General features: G+C 33.8%; 1 protein-coding gene across 2 annotated transcripts in view; it reads left to right on the top strand.

Annotated features, from left to right (window-relative positions):
* LOC148941466 (lamin-B2.L-like) overlaps nt 1–16,669 on the top strand; it is a 35,758-nt gene extending 19,089 nt beyond the window's left edge. The window contains exons 2-4 of one of the 2 annotated variants that reach the window (XM_089103842.1): nt 1,055–1,272; nt 13,159–13,365; nt 16,474–16,669. In XM_089103842.1, the coding sequence (XP_088959968.1) occupies nt 1,216–1,272; nt 13,159–13,365; nt 16,474–16,497 (288 nt within the window). In that variant the 5' untranslated portion in view covers nt 1,055–1,215 and the 3' untranslated portion in view covers nt 16,498–16,669. Of the gene's footprint in view, nt 1–1,054; nt 1,273–13,158; nt 13,366–16,473 lie in introns of those variants that run through there. The other variant, XR_016143238.1, reaches the window with a different exon arrangement.
* The last annotated feature ends 9,027 nt before the right edge of the window (nt 16,670–25,696 follow it).

The raw sequence follows: 25,696 nt of genomic DNA, 5'->3' as shown, positions 1-25,696 counted from the left end.
AAGGGGTGAGCCCTCCTCAACGCCTCGCTCTTTACGCTAAAGTTTGACTTTCTTACAACTCTTTTTTTTTAAACAATAAAAAATTTTAGCGTAAAAAGCGAGGCACTGAGGAGGGGACAGCCCCTTTCATATACGGAATAATTTCTGTTCGTTTTAAGTTTTAATGGCGCTCCTTACTTTCAGTTAAAAAAAAACTTTTTTTCAGTTAATCAATTAACGTAAGAAGAGGAATGCATCCCTTTACAATTCCCACTATAACTATTACAGCGATATTTCCCCTTTATTGAAAAACACACAAATTTATACAAAATTACTAGATTTAAGCCCCAAACTCTAAAAAAAAACTTTGTATTGTATTCAAAACAACTTGAGTTTTAACAAGTCATGTACACTGTAGAATTGCATAGCAAGTCAATGAGAGCAGTCCCCATTTGGCATGGAATTTTGAAATGTTTATTTGGCTCAGCTACAAGTAGGCAATAAACTTCTACATATATTGAACCACTCTTTGAAAAGGTTACATGGAGAGACAGGGGGTAGCTTCCCGCGTTGGAAGACCAGGAGCAGAAAAACTAAAATTTTGAAAGAAAAATTGACACTTTTTTGCAAAAAAAAAAAAAGTTGTGTAGAGTATTTTCTCATTTTCTTAGATTCTTTTTTTGCAGACACCCTTGAATATTTCACTTACTTAATTAACCTACTTTTGGCTTTTATTAACTTTGTGTCAATTTTTATATTGTATAAAGGTGAATTTTTATATTGTGTTAAGAAAACTTATATTGTGTTCCTTTTATTTGAATTAAGGGAATTGAAATTTTATTATATGGCTTTAAAGCCCTTTTAAATCGTTCTAAAGTCCTCTTTTGAAGAAGAGCACTGATGATTCACAGGTTCAAAAAATTTGCAGGCAAACTACCTCACACTTTGACCAAAAATCTTGCTTATATAGGCCTGTTCCTACGGCCGATAGCACCCAGAATAAAATTAACCCTGGTTTCCGTATGAAGCGTCAACTGAGTAATGAAAACGCTTTCTAAAAGTTAAGTCTTTGCAGCAACCCCTTCCCTCCACCTGGTTTTGGCATTTGGTGTAGCCTACCCTGGATGATGGTTGTTTTCGAGTCACCAGAGTGTCTGAGATTTACCGCTGTTTTGCTCGTCGTGATGCAACTAAAATTTAAAAATACTGCAAGTTTCCTTGTTAAACATTGAACCAATGGCTCGACTTACAATCTCTCCAAGAGTTTTAACTATCATCACAATCTCATTACAGGTAATAAAGTGCGAACAAAAATTCATTTTTAATAGCAATTTAAAAAGTTTTTGTTTTGTTTTGAAGGGTTTGTGTTAAGAAAACTATTGTGTTAAGAACTTATCTTCAGTATATTCCTAGCCACTCTGGTATAAGTGGTAATCATCAGGTTGATGAAATAGCAAAAAATGCTATAAATATTGACCAGCCAAGTGGGATACCGATCCTCATTAGAGATATTTACCGATGGAGACTATCAGATATTATGTGCAATAAGAATAATCCTAATCTTTCCCCCTTTCCCAATAAGGATTTCTCTAAAATTTATCATAGAATTCATTCTGGAACAAATGGACTACATTTTCTTGCATTCTACTATCAATTTCCCAACTCAAGTTGTTCAGTTCCATTTTCTCCTCTTTACAGGTATTGTAATATGAATAATGAAACAGTTGGCCATTGCCTATTTGAATGTAATACGCTGACGTCTGCACAGCATACCTTGCATTGTAAACTGTTAAAGTACTTCAAACACCACAAAATCTCACTATCAGCCAAGAGCCTAGCTGACTATACCTACACACAGAGCACAGAAATCAATATCTATCATCTTATATTTGAACTCCTTGAGTCAAAAGATCTGCTGAAAGATATCTGAGGATATCTAATAAATAAGAGGCAACCAAGCCCGTAGCTCTGTCCAGCCCACAGAGTGAAGCAAAATGAAAAGGGCTAAATAGTATCCACTGTAAAGTCCACCTGCTGTAATAGAAGAAGAAAAAAGTACAAATTTTATTCTGGCTTTTAGACAGTATAGGGAGTTAGAACCCTACTCATATTAATTTCTGCTTTTTTTAGTTTGACACTGTTGTTTAGTTTAATTTCTGTTAGTTTTGGGTTTCATTTATTTATTGATACTGATTTGTGGTAGTTGTATGATTGGTAGATTATTTGATTCTATTTTTGTTCAGTATTGGTTTAATTGAGTTATTTACTTTTTTGGAAAAACCTATTTTGTGGGAAAAGTTTTTTTTTAATTAATCTAGAAAAAGGGGCATTTGAGCTTGCAGAATTCTGGATTCTGGGAGCTTTTGTGCAAGAAAAAATTATTTTATTGGTGGAAGAAACAGAATAAGAAATAAAAAATTGACTTTAATAAACATGAAAACAAAACGATTGTAGAAGCTCTGAAGTGCTGGGAAGTGGAAGTTTAAAAAACATCTTGGGCACGTTTTTTGGACCGGCTTCACTATCCAGAAAGCCCCAAATCTAGAAATTCCGATAGGTGAAGCCCCAGCTTTAGATTATCCTTGGGTTCCCACTTATGCGATTTCACTCAAAAACGGCCGTTTTTGCGTGATCAGTCCAATTTTGTTCTGTTTTTTTTTATGCAAGTTTCTGCATCACAACGGTTCAATGGCTGAATTTAAATATTTATACTGAGCCGTTGAAAATTGCATCCGTTATTTTAATTTGAAAGCACTGTAGACCCCTAAATTGTAAGTAACTGATAAACTAAACATGTTTTTCAACAGTTCTCCGTTAATATTTGACAAACAACATGAAGATGCTGTCATTTCAATACAATATTTTAATAGGTGAGTCATGGGGGGATTTTGACAAGGAAATGAGCCAAGGGAAACAGACTTATATTTTTCATTAGGCATAGTTATCCTAAGCTATTATGTGTTAACCCTTTGAATATTTTTCTTGGCTTCTAAGAATTTGATTTAGCCTATTCCTATGCACATGCTTTTTAAATATATCAAGTATTTTTGCGCTTCAACGGCTGTAGCGGACTGTATCTGTGGGAATATTTTTACGATTTTCCCGCATCTGCTATCCTTCAGCCGTTTTGCATTTAAAAAAAAAAAAAAAAAAAAAAAAAAAAAAAAAAAAAAAAAAATTACACCAGTGGGAACCAAAGGTATGTGTTCTTGTTCGTAAAGACGGTCTGAGAATTCATATGATGGACAAAATGATTAGGGTATTGTGTATTACATTGACGACATCTTTTTCTTTTCAGATGCAGTTTGATTTTTACAAAAATTTTAATTTCAATTAAAATTTTAGGAAAATTTTAATTTTAATTAACATTTTAAGAAAATTTTAAATTAAGTAATTTTGTTTCTGATGTAAATGAGAGTTTAGTTTAAAGTTTCCCCCCCCCCCCCCACCCTCCTAATGTGCAAATATATAACCTGAATTGGTATATATTGGGGTGGGGGCTAAAATTCATTTCCAACAAAAATGATTATTATATTCGTAAAGAGCATAAAAAAAAGGCATCAAGTAGTATATTCACTTTAGTCGTAACTCAATAATATGATTTGGAAAATATTTACCAATGATTTTAATGCAACTAATCATTTGAACAAAACCTATTAAAGGTGTATATTAGGAACCCCAACAGCATAAGGTGCAGAGGTACTGCTCAATTAAACCAGGACGTGCAGTAAGAAATTGATTGTTTATATCCTGATGCTTCTGAACAACCCTCTGTGCCTTTAAAGCCTAATAGACTTAACATTATATAGTAAGAAATAAGATGTTTATATTAGGAGTCTCTTTCCCTGCCTTTTTCTGCAACTTTACTGAGAACTTAGCTAGTTTTCCAAATAAGTACAGTTTTTGTATTATTTTCATTTAATTTCTCAGCCTCCTACTGTTTACATGGCCTCCCAGCCTCACTTTCTGATTCTTCAAAATGTAATTTCAATTGATAGCTACCTTCTACTGATACCAAAAGCTATGAAAAAATAGTGTGCCAGGTGATCTGTTACCTTATATTGGACATTTCAAAAATTTAGGTACCTCCATAAGATCATGCCTTTCTTGTCAATAAGGAATATTTCCATTTGCAAGATGATTTGTTAAATGTGATCGATAGTTAGTGGATACTCATAAGCAGCCACCTGCCTATTGGACTATACCGTATACATTGAAATTTCAGTCTCTTTTGTCCTTAGATGTTTTTTTTTTCATAGATTTGTCTTCAACACCAAAGAGATAAAGGCCTGTTTTGTCGTATATACCTAATTTTATAATGAGACAGCCTTGCTTGTTCCGCCTGGCTGCTTGATTTTGACAGTCTGAGATATACAATATTGGCATAGCATAGTTTAATTGTCATTGGAAATAAATTCACCTTAATTTAAATGGGTGGCAAATAATCATAAGTCACCAAAAGTGGAGAAAACTTATATTTGTATCAGCAATAATTTATTTACATATCATGATCTGTATGATTACCATTATGCTGGAAATAAATTTCGAAATGTTTGTTCCATGCTTGATGAACATAAATGAGCAAACCAATGATCTGCTCAATAAAAAAATTTAATGGAATTGCTACTTCTCTGTTATAATTGATGAGTCCACTGATGTATCTTCTAAAAAGCTTCTAGCAATTAGAGTAATATTTTGCAATGATGACCTTTCAGTTGAAGCTGATATACCCAATGTTGTTGACTGTCAATTTGTCAGCCAAGGCATTATTTGACAAGCTGAAGTAGTCCATAATAGAAAGTTACAAGCTTTCCCAGCAAATTTTATTGGGGTTCTCTCTGATACTTCAAACTCTATCATGGGAGCTAACAAAAGTGTTTTGTTCATGATAAAACTTTGATTGAATTGCTGCTTCTTGGTTATAGTTGTTGAGTCCACTGATATATCTTCTAAATAGCTTCTAGCAGTTGAGTAATATTTTGCAATGATGACCTCTCAGTTGAAGCTGATATACTTTATGTTGTTGAGTGTTCCAACTCTTCAGCCAGGGCAATATTGAAATCCTTCTGCCAAGTGACCCATCTTGTTTCTTCATAAGTATGCAAGAAATTGCCAAACTCCATGGAAGACATCTGTTGCCCCATATATTTTCTCTTCGCATATAGTTAAAAAAAGACAACTTGCTTCTCTTGGGATTGAATATGTTCTACCAAGTTCACATGAATAGGATTCTGCAGGCTAGGTAGACTTGATGGCTTTCAGTCAAAATTGGTGTAGACAGAATTTTTGAACAATGGGATGCTCTAAGTGCCTACTACAGGCTTCTACTAATTGAGGATCCAACAAATCTCACTGAGCTTGTATGCACAAATCTGAACCAAGTCATGAAGTATAGGTTTGAATTTGTTGCCTTTGCATTGGGATTGCTTACTTAATTCAATATAGCTTCTGTTGACAGGTATCTTTTACTCTTTTTCAAACATTTTTATTCATATAAACAATTTAATATAAAAGTCAAAATAAACATAATGCTTGAAAAAGACAGGTTGGATATCATTCATGTTAATTCATTGTACAAATTCAAATAAAATTGAAGGTGCTAGAAAATTGGTAATAGTAAAGGAAAAAATGATGGCTAAGAAAAGTAAATAAAATATCTTCCTACAGTCCAGAATCTGAAATCTATAAATCAAAATCGGTTTTAACTAGTCAATAAATAAATACAAAGCATTATTTCAAATGTCAAAAGAAGATATTTTGGTACAAGTAAAATGTCTTGTGTTGCAAAATGAGTTATCTTGAACAAATTCTATTAAAGTCACCATAACAACGCTTTACTAGTGGTTTAGAAAAAAGTCAGAAAATGGGGAAAGCCTTAGGGATTTTGGCATTCACAATGAGGATTTCTTGGGATTTTCTACCATTTCTTAATAGTTTAAAAAAATAGATGTGGAAACGCTGAATAGAGCTGAAGTAACAATATTTAAAAAAAATAACCCAAATTTCTCAGGCTATTATTCTCAAACCAAATACTCTTTCTTGATCTTAGGTTATTCTACTAAATAAATGCTATTTATAAATGTGTAGTTGACAAAATTATTTAGCCTATTTAGAGTGAAAGTGAATGCATTAGTTGATGCCTTTTGTTATGTCCTTTCATAGTTCAAATTTTTTTTTGAAAAGTTCAAAGGTTTAATGAAAGTCCTCAACAACCTGCTTCACGCGGATTTTCTTCTCTATCATGCCATGCAAGCTGTCAGCTGCCATGTGTGTGTGTCCCTTCGCCAGGAACTTATGAAGATCTTCTCTGAACCCCATGATTCGTTTAAATGCGCACAAACATGGAAAAGATTATCCAGTTCTTGTTCTGTGACGAGCAGTTATAGCCCTAGAAGGAAAATTGTTTTGTGTCCAGTAACTCATCCACAAGACAAAAAACAGCAAAGGCGACAGCATCTCCGGGTCTACCATATGTTTCTTCATGCCATACTACACAGTATGCCACTTCTGGTGACGAGCCATTGCGAGCACTAGAAAGCGGTGGAACAAAAGTTTCATTGAAACACACTATCCTGCTTTTGAAATGCGATTCTTTAACTGCTGGCTGTAGGGGAAGAATTTGGACTTTTTGCATATAAACTGTAAACACTGCCTTCTCCTCACCGTGTGGGTGCTCAGCATCTTTGTCAAGTTCTCGCCTAGCTTTTTCTGCCTGGTTTTTTCGCTCCTGTTGCTTCTCCCTTTCTTTGTCTGACACACCTATTTTCCCCAATTGTCTATCTCAAAATTTTTTGCGGATGGTTTTTGGGTGTGGAGGTGGTGGGGGGGCTAGTTGCCCTCCAATCTTTTTTTACTATTGAAAAGTGAACAAGAACTTTCAATTTCCAATCATATGAGCCCTCTCTAAAGTTTATACGAGCATCCCTTCCATAAGAAATAATGGGTAGGACTCGGAGAATCCTTAAATTACAACTCTTGCCTCAAGGGCTGTGAGGGAGTAATTTGTCATCCTCAAAGACCTAATTTCCAGAACTTGAAATTACGTTTGATAAAATGGTTGTCTCAAAATTTTGATTGAATGTGTTTGGGGAAAAGGTGGGCGTGAGAGGGGGGCTAGTTGCCCTCAAATCACTTTCGACTATTAAAAAGAACACTAGTCCTTTGAATTTCCAATCAAATGAGCCTTTTTTTAAGTTTCTACAACACCGCCTTCTATAAAAACCTTGATGTCCCCAGGGTATAGCTTAAAACCCTTACCTTGAGGCTTCTGGGGGAGTTTCCTCCTCAAAAAAAAATTTTCTATCTGAAATCAACTACGCTGAACAGTTATTTTTCGGGGGGGGGGGTTACTGTATCTGTGCTGTGAGGATAAAAAAAAATCTCACTTATTTCACATTATCGTGTAAATACCGAGCTAAACCTAACAAAAAAAAGCACATAAGAAAAAGGACACTTTAATTTATTCAAATTTCCGAACAATTAAATAACTCAGTTCAAGTGCGCACAGTATATAATATAGGTAAAATAAATTATGTTCATATATGTTTATATGCAAATCAAAATTTTACAAACACAAAAAAAAACATTTTCATAAAAAAAAACAATCATATATTTGCAAGGCAATGAATCAGCAAAACAATGTATATTATTAAAATCACAATTTTCTTTATAAAAATTTTAACGTCAGAAACGACCCGTCAGCATGACAGCGATGATCATGCCTATGATTTACCGGTTTCAAACCCTTCCTCCCAAATTTTGCCCGACTCGTAAAAACATAACAAAAACTTTGAAAGTTTTTTTGGGTCCCCCCACCCTCCACCCCCGACCGAAAATCCTGGATACACCCTGAGTGATGTTGTAAGGTAATTTACCAGCTACCGAATAGTAACACCTAATTTGGGATTAAATAAGTATAATTTTGTCGATATTTTACTACAATTCAAAAAGCATGAACCAGTGTACAGTGCAAACGCTGAAAATCTTAAAATGTTCCATGTAACAACGTCGCTGTTACATAGAAATAAAAAAAAATCGTGTTCAGGTCATAGGTGGCCCATTAATCATATGGATGGTAAGTAACGTAACATGTCAGTAACAGGTACTCTGCCTTATAGCAAAAAATGTTGCACGTGCCTCATTTTGATTAGTGTACGAGCGTTCCAGGAGAAAATCATAATTGGTAATTAATTAATAATAATTAATTGCGATAAGTAAACGTAATAAATTGATTATTTGTTATTTCTTGTATTCAAATGCACCAGACACAAAAAAAAGTACTGTATTTTTTGTATTATAAGCACAGGAAAAATAAATTCTTAGCTTTTTTGGTTATTAACCCGCATATAGGGGTTAAAATAATAATTTTAGGATAAAAATCCTTGCATATAACTACCTATATTAACTACAAATGTACACGCTCTTGCCCTATGCGTAGGAACGACAAAATATTATTTATGGAACTTCAACTTCAGTTTTGTACTTAAGGAACGTATGCGTTGGAACGTGGTTGACTCTGCTTGACTCTCATTTAGCTTGATTCTCTATACCTTCAGAGCTGAAAAAAACAACAAAATAATCAGATCCCAAAAAAACTGAAAACTTTCTCATATCACACATCATCAATATAAACGAAAGCCCAATATTTTATTGAGTTGAAATATTTCTGTGTTCTCTAAGAAATACACCTGACAAGATAGATGGCAGTATAGAATGCTGTTTGTGTAACACTGTATTGTATGTTGTTGCTCTTATTGAGCTTTGTGAGTAATAATCAAGAAAATTTTTACAGATGGAAATGGAAAAGGGCAGCAAACCCTAAAACAGAAAGAAATTATTCTATATATGAGGGTGCTGCTGTCTTCTTGAGTTTTTACGCCCCATGCTTTCCGGAAAGATTTAACTAGTGGTTAATTGAATATAAATTGTTCCATGAGGGGCTGTCTTATTCCATTGTAAGCCCCCCACTATTTAGACAAAACTTCGAATTTTTACCCCCAATACGCCCCTGTAGAACCGACTGATGGAGATACTAGTGACTCAGATGAATTTTACTTACAGTTATAGGAGCAAATAGACAAGGTCCCAGGTAGAAATATGATGTTATTGCTGGGAGATTTTAACGCCCAGGTTGGTAGAAATAAGGATAGATGGTATCCCAGCTTAGGTAAACTTGGTGTAGGAAAAGAAAACAGTTATGGATACAGACTTTTGCAGAATTGAAATGGATACAGAATTTTGTAGGTATAACAGTCTAGTTATAACCAATACGGTGTTTGGTCATAAAATGGCTCATAAGCTAACATGGTATTCACGTGATGGTAAGACAGCAAACCTTATTGATTATGTTATAGTAAACCGAAGACTGGCAGGATCAATACAAGATACTAGGGTATATAGGAGTGCTGTTATTGATGTTAAAAAGTAAAGATCACCATCTAATAGTGTCAAGGGTTAATTTAAAGCTGAAATATCGGAAGGGTAATTACCTCCCGGGAAGTTATGATGTTAGTGGACTCCAGGATGAGAATTTGAGAGAAACTTTCCAGGAACAGTTGAATACTAAACTTGAGAGTTAAAAATTTGATAATGTGGAAGATAGTTGGAATAATTTTAGAAACATAATTTGTGAAGTTGCTGAATGTGTATTAGGGAAGAAAGCTAGAACTACAGCTAAGAATATTAGTGAAAAAGCTTCATGATTAAAAGAAAGGAGAAAGGACTTGTACAAGAATTATCTGAGTGATAGATCATATGAAAACAAAAAAAATATAAAGAAAGTGGAGGAAGCATTGAAATATGAACTAAGGAGGTGTGAAGTGGAGGCCATGGACAAAATTGCCGAGGATTTAGAAGATGCAGCTAGACGGCATAATAGTAAAATATTGTACTGGCACGTTAATAAATTGAGAGGTAGTAGTCAATCCGGACTTGTCCCAGTTAAAGATAGGAATGGGTTGGCAATTAGCGATAAGGAAAAAGCTAAAGAGAAATGGTCCAAACATTTTGATAGTTTGCTTAACTGAGAGAGTTTCAGGGAAAGATGTAGAGTAAAATGAAGAAGTTTGTGATACCTTGGTTGTGAAGTAAGTTTTATTTTGTGATTAGGATTTAGCGACAGTACTGAAAGGATTAAAAAATAATAAGGCTCCAGGTGCTGATAGGGTAGTAAATGATTTTCTTAAATATGTTGGCTATGAGGTTAGGAATATGCTATTGAAGATTATGAATATGATTTTTGAAGAAGGGAAAGTCCCTAGCCATTTTAGAAAAACCCTAATTAAACCTCTGTACAAGAAAGGTAATAACAGTGATTGTGGTAGTTATAGAGGCATTAGCCTGGTTTCTGTAGATTGTAAATTACTTAGTAATATAATACTTTTTAGACTGAGAGATGCCGTAGACAAAGTTTTAAGAGAAGAGCAGTGCGGTTTTAGAAAAGGTAGAGGATGTGTTGACCAAATTTTCACTCTTAGGTTGCTAATTGAGAAGTGCCTGAGTTTTCAAACACCTTTGGTCCTCAGTTTTATAGATAATGAGCAAGCGTTCGATTCTGTTGATAGAGGAGCTTTAGTAAAGGTTTTATCCTTGTATGGTATACCAGACAAATACATTATAGTGATTAGTGCTATGTACGAAAATAACACTGCTGCGGTTCAGGTAGGAAATGAGGTTAGCAGCTGGTGTTGTATTAAATCGGGAATTAAGCAGGGTTGTATTCTATCCTCCTTTATATGGATTCTTTGGATGGACTTTGTTTTAAGGAGCACAGGAAAAGCAATGGGAGACCACGGAATCAAATGGGGAGGAAAAAGTCTCCTGGACTTGGATTATGCTGATGATTTAAGCATCCTAGATGAAAGTGTGAGCAAAATGAATGAAGTTTTAGAGGTTTTGCGAGTTCGGGGTGCTGATATTGGTTTGAAAATTAATGTTAGGAAGACTAAGTTACTAAGGCTAGGAATAAGTGAACATGAAAAAGTGACGTTGGGTACTGAAAAAATTAATCAGGTGGATAGCTTCACTTCTCTTAGTCGTACTAATAGTAAAAATGGTGGGAGCAGTGAAGATGTTAAAAGTAGAATAGCCAAAGCTCAGGGTGTTTTTTCACAGTTAATAAAAGTTTGGAAGAATGTGAAGATAAGTCTGCAAACCAAAATTAGAATATTAGAAGCTACAGGGATGACAGTGGGCAAATATGGCTCTGAAGCATGGACGCTCCAAAAAGCGGATGAATATTTACTAGATATTTTTCAGAGAAATTGCTTAAGGATTGTTCTGGGTACCCGGCTGACTGACCTTATTTCAAACAATAGGCTATACGAAAAATGTGGTTCAATACCGCTTTCTAGGTCTATAATGAAAGAAAGGTTGAGGTGGTTAGGGCATATTGTGCGGATGAAGGATGACAGATTGCCGAAGATTGTTCTTTTCGACCAACCATCTAGGACTAACCGGAAAGCAGTTCGTCCTCGTCTGGGGTGAGAGGACGTCATAAAGAAAGATCTAAAGGAAATGGGAACTTCGTGGGTGGGTGTAAAAAGGGAGGCTTTGAATAGATCGGGATGGAAGAGGAGCGTGCGCAGTTTTCTTGGCCTCAGGCGGCTTGGTGCTGCGATGAGTTGTTAGTAGTAGTAGTAGTAGTAGTAGTATTCAAATGTTTGAAAGGTAATTGGTACATACAACACTTGCAACTGCCAGTTCACTACACTCGTTGTACTCATAAACGTTTTCAGTAAAGTACTGTAAAACTTAATATATTTGACATCAAAATACACAGGAGATTATTTTTATATATTTGTTATAACCAAAATTCCGTTTTTAGGGTTTTGGTTACAATGAACACAGGTTGTATTTGTGTTTATAGAAACCATTACCACAAACTGTTTGACGGAGTAAATATGATTTTCATCTATGAAATAAAATCCTGTCTGGTCAGGTTTATCAGCTCCACATCATTATAGAATAGCAGTCAAACATACAGGCCAAAAATAATCCTCACAAATTTTAGATTCGGCTTTTGACCTAAATTATAAATGGACTATTTCAACGACCGATATGAGACATGAAGCTCGCTATTCAATTAGAGTGATTACTGACTCATATTTGCCCCAAGTGGTGGAGGAAATTTTAAAACAAAACCTTTTCGTGATATTTGAATTTAATAACTAAAAAGAAAACAAACATTAACCCCCACCCTTTTAATTTTGAAAATTCATTATTTTGTTTAATAATTAAAAAAAAGGCCCCTGACAATATAAATCATCAAGGTTTTCTTTTGGGCTCCATGGCCCTGGATATGAGGTAGCCTACTTAAAAGAATAATCTAAAAGGGATTAAACAACCTAGGATGAGAAAATATCCCTTCCGTATCGGTGGGCTTTCCAAATTTGAGAATTTTATTTGAGTTTTGTCCACCGTGGAAAACAAGGCTATCTAAATTTGAGAATTTTATTTGAGTTTTGTTTTTTAACAAAACTCAACTTAATTTTTGCTTAATTCTAAGCTTAATTTTTGTTAAGCTTAGACACAAATGTTCAGCTACAACACAAATAAAAACGAAACAAAATACAACGCACGTCCCGCTTGTAGGATGCTCCCCCTCCTTAGGAGAATCCTTTGGCGGTGGCTTCAACTACATTCCAAGTTTTATATTATCCCTTCAAGCTGCCATAGAAAAAAAAATGTAATAAAAAAGTGAAAATAAAATAAATACAATTTGAACCATTCTTCCCTTACAAAAACCTCAACAAACAATAAAACATATACTTAAACAACACAAAACCTATTTAGGAAGAAGGGTTCAAAAATTCTAACAAATTACCCATAAACTTTAAATTTTAAAATAAAATTCATACTTTACTTGATTTAAATATCTTCTTTGCTCCTAACCTCTTCAGTACACCACTTTTCTATGCTTTAGTCTATCTGTGATTAATTATATCTATGTTTAAGATGCTTTGTGCCAAATTTAAGATATTATGTCCAAGATTTTGTGATATTTTGGAACATTAGTCTCAAGCTAAAATATTTAATTGCGATTAGGGTACAATATTAGGTATCATTGCAGGTATATCATATTTTTATAACCCCTCCGCCCCATTTTGTTAAAGTTTTCGTCACCTGATATACTTATAATTTTGATAATACAAATATATGTAACATAAATTACGTTTGCAGGAACGCATTCGTGAACTGGAGGCGCTTTTGGACAAAGAGAGGAAGGAATATTCAAGTGCTTTGGTGGCTGCTCAAGCTGAGATGCAGCGTCTCCGAGATGAGATGGCCGAGAAAACCAATGAATGTGATTATTTTGTGGATGCAAAGATATATCTTGATAAGGAAAATGAAGTTTACAGAAATTTACTTATCAAAAACGTATCAAAAGTAAGCAGTTTGTCCTTTAAAATGTACTTTTGTAGGAATCTACCCTACCCCCACCCCCACGTACTCACACACACCCCCCTCAGGATAGCTGATACGCACTTAGGGAAGCCTCAAATATATTTATCGATACTTTTAAATCCATTAGCTTCTCAGGATTTTAAATTGACTACTAATTCGTCTTTTTCGGGGTAAAGTCGTAGTTTGGTGGCCTAAACCACCTAAACTGTTACCCAACCACCTCTGCTATTTCAGCGTCTTGCCCCTCCATTGAAAAATTTTCTGCCGGTGCCCTTGCATTATATGTGGTTGGAATCTATTTGGTCACAACTATAAAATTGGGGAATTCACCTTAGCTTCCACACTTTGTGATTTTAGGTTGATAGAATAAGCAATGCTTCCTGCCTGGTCCTTCATTTTAATAACAAGCCACAATTCAGATCGGTTTCTTTTCAATTCAACAGCATTGACCGATATGTCTTCTCCGCACATGCTCGTAAGAATTTTTTTTCGTTCTTCTGGCGTGTTAGGGGGGGGGGGGTCTTCAGAATCACGGAGTAGGGTGGGGACGAATGTCTATCTGAGGCGGGAGTAGGTTGGCATCCGTCACTTATTGAATTGCCGGGTGACCATGGGAGTGGAACTTAGTTTTAACGCTCGAAAAAAAACGAAAACCGTTGTCTTATTTCAGTCACCGGCCGGTACTTCTTTCGGATCAAATATGACCCCCTAATGGATATTACTAAGCAAGTAGCTTAGCAATATCCATTAAATTATCCTCATCTTGCACGCATTTCATACCCCAATAAACAAGGAAAGTGTCGGTTCCTGTTCCACCTAATCCCCACAGTTTAAGAGAGAATTTCCCAGCAGGTGCAACGGCACTTGTGACAAGGAACTGCCTCTCTTTTGCTTGCCAATAAGGGTTCTGTTAAAACGTCTTGGCACAGTATAAATATAAATATCCAGGAACTAGGTATATTCAATGATTCTAGTTATCTAGTCTTTATATGACAATCTTTGTACTTAATAAATCACTGAATCCCAAGGGAATTTACACTCAAATATGAAAATTTTCAATTATCCACTAAATGAAAATAATCTGAATATGAATGAATTTTCAATAAATGTCCATAGGATTATCACAAAAATTTGATCTCACTGTATCAATCGGTTATATCCAAAAATAAGGTGTTTCCACAACAAACTCTCAAATAAGGCTTCAAAATAGTAGGCCCAATCTTTTTTCCAGAGCCAACCAAAGAGGTGGAAGCCTCTAAGCAGTTCTGATCAGCTGTCGACTATAAATCTTTCTTCTGTCCTCCAGGGCAGTGTTTCCAATTCTTGACTGACCGTGCTTTAATAATGGACTTGGATATTCATTGGTGGTTTTTGTACCTTAGACAATGGTCCAGCCGCATGAACAGTTGTTTCTTTACAGTTTCCAGGACTGGTATGGCTTTTTACAGCTCTCATGGATCTCCTTGTTTGATACTTGTTCTCAGTGGTGGTCGCGTAGAATGCGACAGTGTCCACCCTGAATATTTTCATTTCAAAAATACCCTGTGATTGATAATACTGTAATACATTTATTTGAAATACATATTTGAATACTTCTCATGCACTTGAGATACCGTATTTAGTTAAATTAATACTAGTGTATTTAACATAACTACCTAAATACTTCTTTGTCCATTAAAAAAAATCTGATTCTTCTGAAAAAAAAGTATTAAAATGTATTTGGTTGCTGAACTAGTGACAATCAGCCAAAATTCGATTTTTTCCGATTCTCCGCGAGAGATTAATCTACTTTAAGCACTCCAACAATCAGACATTATGGCTGTTCCTGGATGAATCCAATCACATCTAATGTCAAGCAATGTATATGCTGTCTCGTCAGGAATGGGAGCAATAAAAAAAATTCCAGTGTCCCTTTCAATCATGGTTGCAGCTGCAGCTGCAACCTAGTAAAGAGCAAACCACAGCCCATAGTAATCAAAAGTTGAAAAATGTGTTTTAAAAAAAACTGTCTAGTGAGAAAAAATTGCCATTTGACACAGAATCAGGAATGGTAACTATTGTTTCAGTTAATCTTAGAAGTAATAGTTCGTTACAAAAAGAAAGTTTATTGCAAAAGGAAAGTAATTACAGTTCCCCACCATGAATACCAATGAAAAAGAATTTTTTCTTGGGATATCAATGATGTATCTCCCTTGTTTTTTTTTCTTCTTTTTTTCCAGGGATAATTGTTTAGAATAACACATAAGAAAGATGATTAATTGCTCATTAGAAAGTTTTTTGTTACAACTACATTATGTTTATAGGTTCCACCATGTGCAAGTGCCATGTGGCACATTATGTGCCATTTTTCAAGGGGGGGGGGGCTAGCAGGCTACAAAAACATCGTATACAGATGTTTTATAGCTCATATAAAAGCTACTTCTCATATCTATGTTTTTTCTATAAATTCCACCACCTACAAATGCCAAATGACACTATTGATACCATGTCTTAAGTGGAAAAACTAGGGGCTAGAGGGCTGCCAGAACTTCTTAGAGAAATGTTTAATGGTTGATTTGAAATCTATTGCTCATATCTACGTCATTTTAATCAGTTTTGCTATCCGTAAGTGCCAAATAGCACAAAAAATGGCACCTTTTGTACAACTTCGTAAGTTGAAAAGCTTTGTAGTATAAAACAGTACCACTGTAATAATTATGGTCCAAAACCTTTAATTGGAGATTTACAAGGGACCCTCATCATATACTCCCTCTTAGTAAGTCTCATTAGTCTGTTGGAAGAATTCACTATGAACTCTTTAAAATTTAGGAATGGTAACTATTATTTTGGTTTGTCTTAGAAGTAAAAGTTTATTGCAAAAAGAGCTTGTTCTTCTGCTTTTCGTAATAATCTTTCACGTTCGAGGGAAGCAGTCAACCATTTGGGCATTTTGATGCTCAAACTTCATAGAAGACTGTATATTAATTTTGTTCTTTCTGTTTTAGGGTTAGTTTTATGTTTCAGCACTGTTCTTTGTTTATTTTGTATTTTTTGATCACTTCTTTACATGTATTTAATCTACAATCAATTAACGCACTTTTTCTTTTCTAGGTCAAAAAAAGAGCTGAGCAGTAAATTTCGAAAAACTTCCGTGTAAGCCTGTATCTGCTGCCGTCTTTCTGTGTAATGGCATTTTGTTTTACATAGAAAGTCGTTGCAACAGACATGGCTTCTTGTAATTGTAAAGTTAAAATCAAAATCAGGGGTTCTCAACTTTAAGTTTGTTTTATCCTCGGTAAAATTCTTGTTTGTGCTTTTTTTTCTCATTTTAAAATATATAGAACCCTTTACTTTTTTGAATAAATTTTCTTTTTTTTCTCCCCTCCCTAAACGAATTTACTGGTCACTTAAGCTCTTCTGCTCCTTGTACGGCCTCTGCTCCTGAGCCAAGGAACGGCTTCCTTAGTCAACAAGCAAGAAACAAAAATTAAATACAATTTATTTTCCATTTTTTAAATAAAAATTGTTGACTATAAATGACAATATTTTATTTCTGAAAATTGCCATTTTCTGGTGTAAATGCTCCTCCCAGTGGAGGTTTTTTATGTTTTGCGGTTAGATTTAGGCATTTCATGGTAGGCATCCCACTTAGAACAGACACAACATTGCACTGGAACAGTCAGGGTTTCAGCTTCGATGAGTATGCTGTGGATTTCCAGATTGGTAGAAGTCTGAATTGCCACGTTGGCTAGGGCTGCTCTTGTGTGTAATACTTTTTCAGAATTACCACTTGAAGTTACTGTGTCCCATAAGTACTTGAAGTCTGTTACCGATTCGATGTCTTTATCTCATAGTCGGATTCTCATCGGTAAATTGCTAATTGACATAATTTTTAGTCTTTGGAACGCTGGTGCGTAATCCGAATGCTTCAGCTTAATTCACGAGTTTGTTCAGAAAGTCCTGAAGCTTTTGCTTTTCCGCTTTTGTGGGCCCAACATCATCGGCAAAATCTACATCCTGGAGAAGCTTTCTTGCAATTCAGATTTCATGCCCATTTATCTGTAAAGATGTAGTCTAAATCTAGGACGAAAATAAAAGGTGAAAGAACAAAGCCTTGCTTGATGCCAGTCATCACTTCGAAGCGCATGTTGTCACAGAGGTTTTAACACGGCATTTTGTCTCTTCGCATGTAGTAACTATTAAACGGACTAGCTTCCCGGGATTGGTGATATTATCTCTTAGGAAAATATGCAAGTTTGATGGAATATAATTTTAAAGAATATGAATACGTTTGGCAAAGCTTCTGTAAGGAGAGTAATTAAAAAAAAAACATTTAGCTTTTGATAAATTTTACAGAAATAATTGATTTTATGCTATAACGTTGCCCAAGATAAAAGGATTGATTGTTGTATGATGTTTTTAATGTCTGCCTTTGGTTCTGTAAATTAACCTTAAGATTCCCTAATTGTAAAAAAAAAAAAATCAATGCTGCATTCTCATCAACTGCTAAATTCGCCATCTGAATGCAGTTTAACCTGTGAAAGTTTTCAGTGTCTATGAAATCATGCTGCATGGACCATGAATTTTCGCACATATTCAAATTGAATCTGTAAAAGGCAATTTTTTTTCTTTCTCAAATTGTGTAACACTGAAACTTAGAACTAAAGTCAGAGAATTCGCATGATACGCATCCGAATTCAGTCAGACTTGGTGAATATCAAGTCATTACCATAGTCAGCAATAGCTCTTTAAACTTTTAAAAGGACTTCTTCAAAATCATGGGAATATCACTGTCATGGAAGAAATCAAATTCTCTAAGCAAAACTTTATTTATAAATAATATATAATAGATAAATTATATAATATAATAATATATAAATTTATTTATAATAGGTCATATGCAATAGGAGTTGTGACAGATCTTAATTAAGATAAATCTTAATTGATGGGCTATGGGATAGGATTATTTCAATGAGAATGTTTAAGAATTCTTCTTTTAAAAATATAAACGGCGATTCTGACTATATTTGACAAATCATCTCTATGAGGCAAAAATTTTGATAGATGGCGATAAAGTCGGAAATGAACGAGCAAAAGGTTTGACTATTATCAGCATGGACAAGAAAAAAATCCTTAGTGGGCTAACAAAATGGTCCAAAAGAGGGATTACTACTTGTACCTGTGGAGCTGTAAACGAAACGAAAGCTTTCAATTGCAAGAAATGTGGTGAAGCCTTGAAAGCAAAAGCCAGCTCTATCAAGAAATCTTGGTTGAGCAAAATAGGCCATGCAGTTTGTTTAGTAGGCCTAGTTAGGATGAAAGTGAATACATCACTTAGGTAAAACACTCCATAGTTACCAACAGTTTGAAAATATGGTCAAAGAAAACATTTGGGAAGAAAAAATTGGATATTTGGAGCACATTCTAAAATAATAGGAAAATGTTATTTTGGTAAATAGCCTATTTACCAAATCATATTATTGAGTTACAACTAAAGTGAATATACCAGTAAAGTTCTACCATATCATATTATTGGGTAAAATTCTAGTTTAGCTACTTTATCCTATTTTGGAAAAGAGTTGGGTTAGGAAAAGAAAACTTTTAGGGATGAGTCTACAGACTAAATATATCCCAGGAAGGTATTTTGAAGTACCTACCTTGGAATTTGCCTAGAAAACTAACTGGAGACAAGGAAACATGTTAAGAAAACAATTCTTACTTTAAAATAGTCAACCTTGCTGTACTTTATCCTCCCCTTCCCCTTATATGCAAATATATAGATCAATTTGTATCTTAATACATTCTGCCGCCTGTAACTTTTCTTCCAGTTATTGTTTTGTCACAGTTGATTCAATTTACAGGAACAGGGGTTAAAAAAACTGAAAGACATTGGAAAATTGATCAGATATCTATAATTTGGTCTATATAGTTGTACATTGGGGGGAGGGGGTAAGGTATAGTAAGGCTGCATGCAAAATGTGTTAACTATGATTATTCTGCATATTATGAAATAAGAATAGTTTCCCAAACATGTTTCCTCCTCTCCAGTTAGCTTTCTTGCCAAAAACCTCCACTTCTCCCTTTAGAGGCAAGTGACCTTTGATGCCCTTTAAAAATCTGTGTTTTATGTAAGTATAACCTTACAAAACATTTCTTCTGCTCAAATTAAGTACAAAAACTTTTTTCAGCTTCACAACTTTGCTCAATTCCAATTTATAAGGTTTCAAAGATCTGCAAATACTCTTTAGAAATTTAGAAAAAAAAACAACATTGATATGGCTAAAAAACTTTACTCAAATAACAATAATTGCATTTTTAGAACTAAAGCCAGAGAAAAAAAAACTGATCTTAGAAAATTAAGTTAAAATGTTGTTTTGTTAAAATTTCAATAGCTAATTGACCTGTCAAGTAGGCAAATTTCTAAGACTTAGAAGTCAGATGAGGGTTAATATAGAAGCTTGGGAATACCTTCCCAGAGTATGTTTTTGGCCCAGAATCCATCATTGAAAGTTGTATTTTCCTACCCTTACCCCTTTCCAAGATATCAAAAAGTAGTTAAGCTAGAATTTTATTGCCTTTTGTTATGCTTTTTCAAAATTCAATAATCACTTCTGGGGCAAATTCCTTTTTGAGCACTTAAAGGACTAAAAATGGCCCATAGTCACCAGAAGCTTATAAGCTTGTTTTATAAAATGAAACTGGCTAATGAGAAAAAATTGCCATTTGTAGTTGATTCAGGAATATTTTTTTAGTCTTGATTATAAAATGTTATTAACAAAAAAAATTTGAGTTTTTATTTCAAAGATAGCCTGAAACCCCTCAAAATGACATCACAGCAAAATTGAAATTATTTTTTTGGAGTTTCTAGCTCTTTTTAATAATTTGTATAAATTTGTTTTCAAAATAACAGTTTTCTATTGTGTCTAATAAAACATTCACAAATCAGCTACAAATGGCAATTTTGTCTCACTAGCCAGTTTTCCTTTAGAAACATGCTGATATAGTTTTGGTGACTAATGCGCTGGTTTGAAGATGCAAAACGAATTTGCCCCAGAAGCAGTTATTTAATTATGAAACTGCATAAAAAAGACATCAAGTGATATATTGACAATCATTGTAGCTAAATTATTTTGTAAACTGAAAATTAACAATTTTTTCTTTTAAAATTTTTCAGGAAATATATAATTATAAAAAAATACCTATAAATTTACCGAGAAGGGCTGGGGCTCCCATAAGGGGGGGGGGGGCAGGGGGGCACACCCCCCTGGCTGACGGTCGTTGCCTTATTTTCATATATTTGTTCTGATATTTCTATTATATAGCATTAAAAGTGCTAATTAGACAAGGTTTGCCCCCCCCCCCTTGAATTCAGCTTATGGGCACCCATGGCTCAGTGGATTCTTACTATCTTGAGAAGTAAAAGAGTTATGCAAATATAACTTGCAAAAGTGAATCCATGACCAAAAATATAACCTTTACAGGCAATGCCAAGCTACTATTTCTACCTTTTTCTTTATTTTTTAGGATTAAAAGATTCTATGCATGACAGGTCTTTTAATTAGCTTGGTAAATTTACAGGTTTCAACATAATTTAGCTATGATGAAAGTGAATACATCACTCAATGCTTTTATTATGGTTTTTCCTAATTCAATACATGCTTCTGGTGTAGAATATTTAATACAAACTTTGGGGATATTTTTCTGTCTGATTTTTGCAGCTTAGCCCTAAGTCCTGCTGATTTTTGTTTTTTTTTTTATTGCATGATGAGTCACCTAATGATGAAAATTACTTATAGAGTAAGAAGTAATTATAAATCATCAAATGTTTGTTTATAATCTGTGTCTGTATCAAGGCATTAGGGGGGCAAGTGTACATGATATTGGCTGTTATGATTAACATATTGTAAAAACATTGAATGTAATGTTTCTTTTTATTGTTTTAGTTTTGCACTAGTCAATAGTATAGGCCAAATAGTAACTACACATGGCTACTATTTTAATTGATAAAGTTGAAGTTTAAGTGTATGTTGTTTTTTGCTGACTGGTTAATGTAACTGTCTTTACCTTTCTGAATAAAACACAATAGTACAAATATTCGTGTTTTATTTTATTGTTAAAATTTCTAGTTATTGAAATTATTTCTAAATATTTCTATTTTTTATCTTTCATTCTGCTAATTAAGCTTTTTTTAATCAGCTTCAAGGATATAGAAATAAAAAAAAATAGTTGAAAATAAGGTCTTTTAAATAGTACAAAATAAAAGTCACCAATATGATTACTCTATATAAGTGTTTTTCTCTCCTTATGCACTGATCAGTATCATGATTATCTGACACTGTAGTATTTTAGTGTTTTTTACGTGGAGAACATCCACACTCTCTTGCAGCTCTTAATTTTCATTGCCATACCCCTTTTCTCAGGGGTGTCAATTCGGGGGGGGGGCGTTTTCCATCCGATACTTTTAAAAATACCTTCTTAATTCTATTTCATTGCTATTTTATATTTAATAATGGTTAACTTTTTGTTTTTGCCACCCCGTTTGTCACCGTCCCCAACATTTTTGGGAATTGGTTTCACTTCCTTTTCTTATTGTTTTGGTTGATGTTAAGTAAATAAGATATGCTTCAAAATATAGATGTTTTTACCAGAGATTATAGCAATGTTTTTGCCAAATATTATAGTCTTTAGATTATAGCAATATAAAACTACATTGATTTCAATGTAGGGTCTTAAAAAGTATGCATGTATTCTGACAGAAAAATTCATATTATAATTGTAAAATAATTTTTGAAAATTTATTTCAGTCCAACAATGGGAGATTCTAACATGTCATTGCAGATTTTCCCTACTATCTTTGATAGCTCTTCATCTGTTGACAGTGATTCTTCAGAGGAAGAAGACTTGCAGTTGCAGTTCAAGTTCTTGGGAACTTGAAAATGTTTTCAGATGTATTGAACCTGAATGCCATCCTGTACACATTGGGTACATGCAAACAGTGGCTACTTATTCAGACAGGGACTTCTGGCGCCACTTTCGTGTAACCAGATCAACATTTCAAATTCTTATGACCTTTTGTTGGTAATTATAATTTACTGAGAATTAGTAGCTATTTTGTTATTCATTTATTTCGGTTGTAGTTATTTCTTTCAATTCACCAGAGAAAAGAGTTAAAAATAAAGATTTGTGACTCTCCCAAAGTTTTCTGTTTTTGTTGAAAATGAAAACCTTAGGTCAACTGCTAATTACATAAACCATTAATTAATTTAGTTTCTTTCTCATGAAAACGTTATTTTAGTCTGGATTAAACTCTTTATAGGGAATTCACCAGCTGAAATTTTTTAAGAAAGAGGTACCCAAGTTTAGTGCAATATATAACCTTTCCATGGTGTTGAATGTCATTACTTCCAAACCTTTAAAGATATTAAATTAGATGAAGGTCTCCTCAATGGATTGTCAAGAATGTCTGAAATATATAAGGCCAATACTGGTCCATTCAATTAATTTTTTGGTTGACTACTTATTAAGACATACTGCTCCTTGTTTTTGCTAAGTTTCTGATTAGATGCTTTACATTTGTCATTCAAAACTAGCTTTTAGAACCTTTTAAGTCTAAACTAAATTTGTTTACATCATATTTTTTTTTTTAATGAAATGAATTTGAAAATAAAGTGAGAAATTTCTGTGAAGTAAGTATAAAACTGTATGATATGAAGAAACAGTTCACATGTTCCCTATGGCTTGAATGCTCCCATTGTAGCTGGTTGAACTATATTCAATATTGTTAAAATTTGAAAACACTAAATGATAAGACAGGACTGCATAAGGGGAAATAGCAAAATTTGATTGATTTAAATTTATTTAGCAAACTTCAGCAACATTCAAATAGGGTTTAGTTTGCAATTATATGTCTACTAAAGCAATTGCTAAGAAGAAAAGTTTCAATCTTTCCATTTAGCTGAAATATTGAAGCTACAAAAATAGCTTTCCAAATAAACTATGATTCACATAAGGCCCTACAAGAAAATATTTGTTGTATATAACAAAATAGATAACATATATACCAATCCCCTTGGAAAAAACAGCATTGGAAATTTTGTTCTTGGAATTTTTTTTCTAAAGATTTTATTCTTTTCAGTTCTGCAGATGATAAAGTGTACCATGGGGTACAAGAGCCCCTCAATCTGAATGAGTCCCTTCTCATTACCCTGACTTATTTGGCAAATCAGGGAGCAATCTGTATTATTGCTGAAAAGTTTGGTCAGTCTCAATTTGCTGTCTGGACAGCACTTGATTCAGTTTGTGAAGGTATATTTCAAAACTATAAACAAGTAATTAAGTGGCCTGAAGTTGATTCTCTCTCAAATAGCGCATCTAAATTTAAACAACGAGCTGGCTTCCCTGGAGTGTTTGGATATATTGATGGATGCCATATACCAATTAATGCTCCAGTTAAGTGTCAAAAGGACTAATTAAATTACAAGCAATTTCATTCTACAATATTATCAGCTGTAGTGCTTCCAGATAGATGTTTTTCTTATATTTGTGCTGGTTTTCATGGAAGCAACCATGATAGTTATATATGTCAAAGATCTAATTGGTATAGGCAAACCATATTAGATCCTCAAAGTAGATTTTCTCCTTTGGGAGATTATCACATTCTAGGTGACAATGCTTTTCCTATTCAACCTTGGTTACTAGTACCTTATAAAAATAATGAACAGAATCTCAACAGAACCAAAAAAAGTATAATAAAAAACTTTCTCAAACGAGAATTGTAGTTGAACATGCTTTTGGGAACATTGTGAACCGGTTCTGACGTTGCTCAAATATTTATGCTTCTGTAACAAAGGCAGTGAAAAGATTGTTACAGCGTCTTGTTTAATTCACACTCTATCGATAGAAAATAGGAATTTTGTTTATGATAGAGACCTTACATTTGAAATTCACACGAGAGTGAATAGGACTCTACACCACCCCTCCAGAAGTTCATCACAGAATGGTTTTGAAAAGAGAAACCTAATTTCCTCTCAATTGTAGTTACATGTGAATTACTTTTTAATTTATCTTTTTTTTAGTTATAGTTACATCAGTTTGTGTTTTATTTACAGTCTGATGAATTTGCATAAGATATTGAAAGGATAGACACTGGTTTTGAGCAGCAATAGTCTCTTATTCAATATCCAACATATTTTTCATTTCTATGTACATATTCAACTATTATTTTTAGACATTGCTGATCTTAGACCACAGTATTAAAAAAAACACAATATTTTGTCTTTAGAATGGAAATTAAAATAAAAAGTTAACCATAATTTTTTAGCCAACTCATAAGTAAAACAGTCATAGTGTTAGGTTTAAACGCTAAATCATGATATTTTGACCATATTTGAGAAGAAAATAAAATTTATGTACAATCTTCAAGGGTAAAGCATGTAAAGATAAAGATGAGTTTATTAAAGCGAAATGAAAATGTATAGATTGATAAAGTGAAACCAAATGTATGTTTTTTGGTCTTTCATTTCTCTTTATATGCTTCTAAGAATTTTATTTTTATTTCCAAGTTTCCTTGGTGTTTGCTTTCCAAATGTCTTTCTCTTCTTTTTTCTTTGTTGTGGGGACAGCTAGGCCTTTGGACCTAAGATAAAACGAAACCTTCTAGATTATAGACATTAAAAGACAAATAAAAAAAAAGAAACTAGGTATCCCTTTAACCTTGGTACAGATCCGATGTAAATTAATTTTTTCTTTCAGCAAAAAAGATACAATTTTTACAGATGGAAATGAATTTTCTCTTACTCAAAAGGGGGTTAGAAAGTTCAATGCCACCCTGTACCAATGCCCTGGAAGTGTTAAATCGTAAACTAATTTGACAATTGCAATTAGAAATGCGAGTATTTTGTGTCTTGATTAATGCATTCATTAAATTCTTTGTGTACTCCCAAAATTATTTGCTTCGTGGGATTTTTAGAAAAAAGAGTGAAATTTGTGATTAACTGCTGATATTTTTGAACGTATTGTATTTGATGCAAGCTTATTCGATTATTTCAGCTCTCATTTCTAGCATTTAACAGACCTATCTTAGATCCTCATGTGCCTTCAGAGGCACACTAGGGAATTGTACAAAAATTGACACCAGTCATCCCATAAACATGCTGCCACTATTTTGCACCGTTTTTCATAAATGACATCCTAGCAAATGCAGTGGACTGTTCTTTTTGCTTAGGTTTTAAAAAAAATTAAATCTTTGTTGAGTAATTGATGTTTTTCAGCATTTAGAAAGTATTAGGGTACTTTAGCTTGATTCAAGGGACAGAGCCTGTCATGTGTTGTTTTT

Source organism: Artemia sp. Qi Xiang Cuo, chromosome 18 (assembly GCF_049724085.1).
Source record: "Artemia sp. Qi Xiang Cuo chromosome 18, ASM4972408v1, whole genome shotgun sequence".
Classification (NCBI taxonomy): Eukaryota; Metazoa; Arthropoda; class Branchiopoda; order Anostraca; family Artemiidae; genus Artemia; species Artemia sp. Qi Xiang Cuo.
Note: the sequence above shows the minus strand (reverse complement) of the source record. Positions and strands in the feature narration are given on the sequence as shown.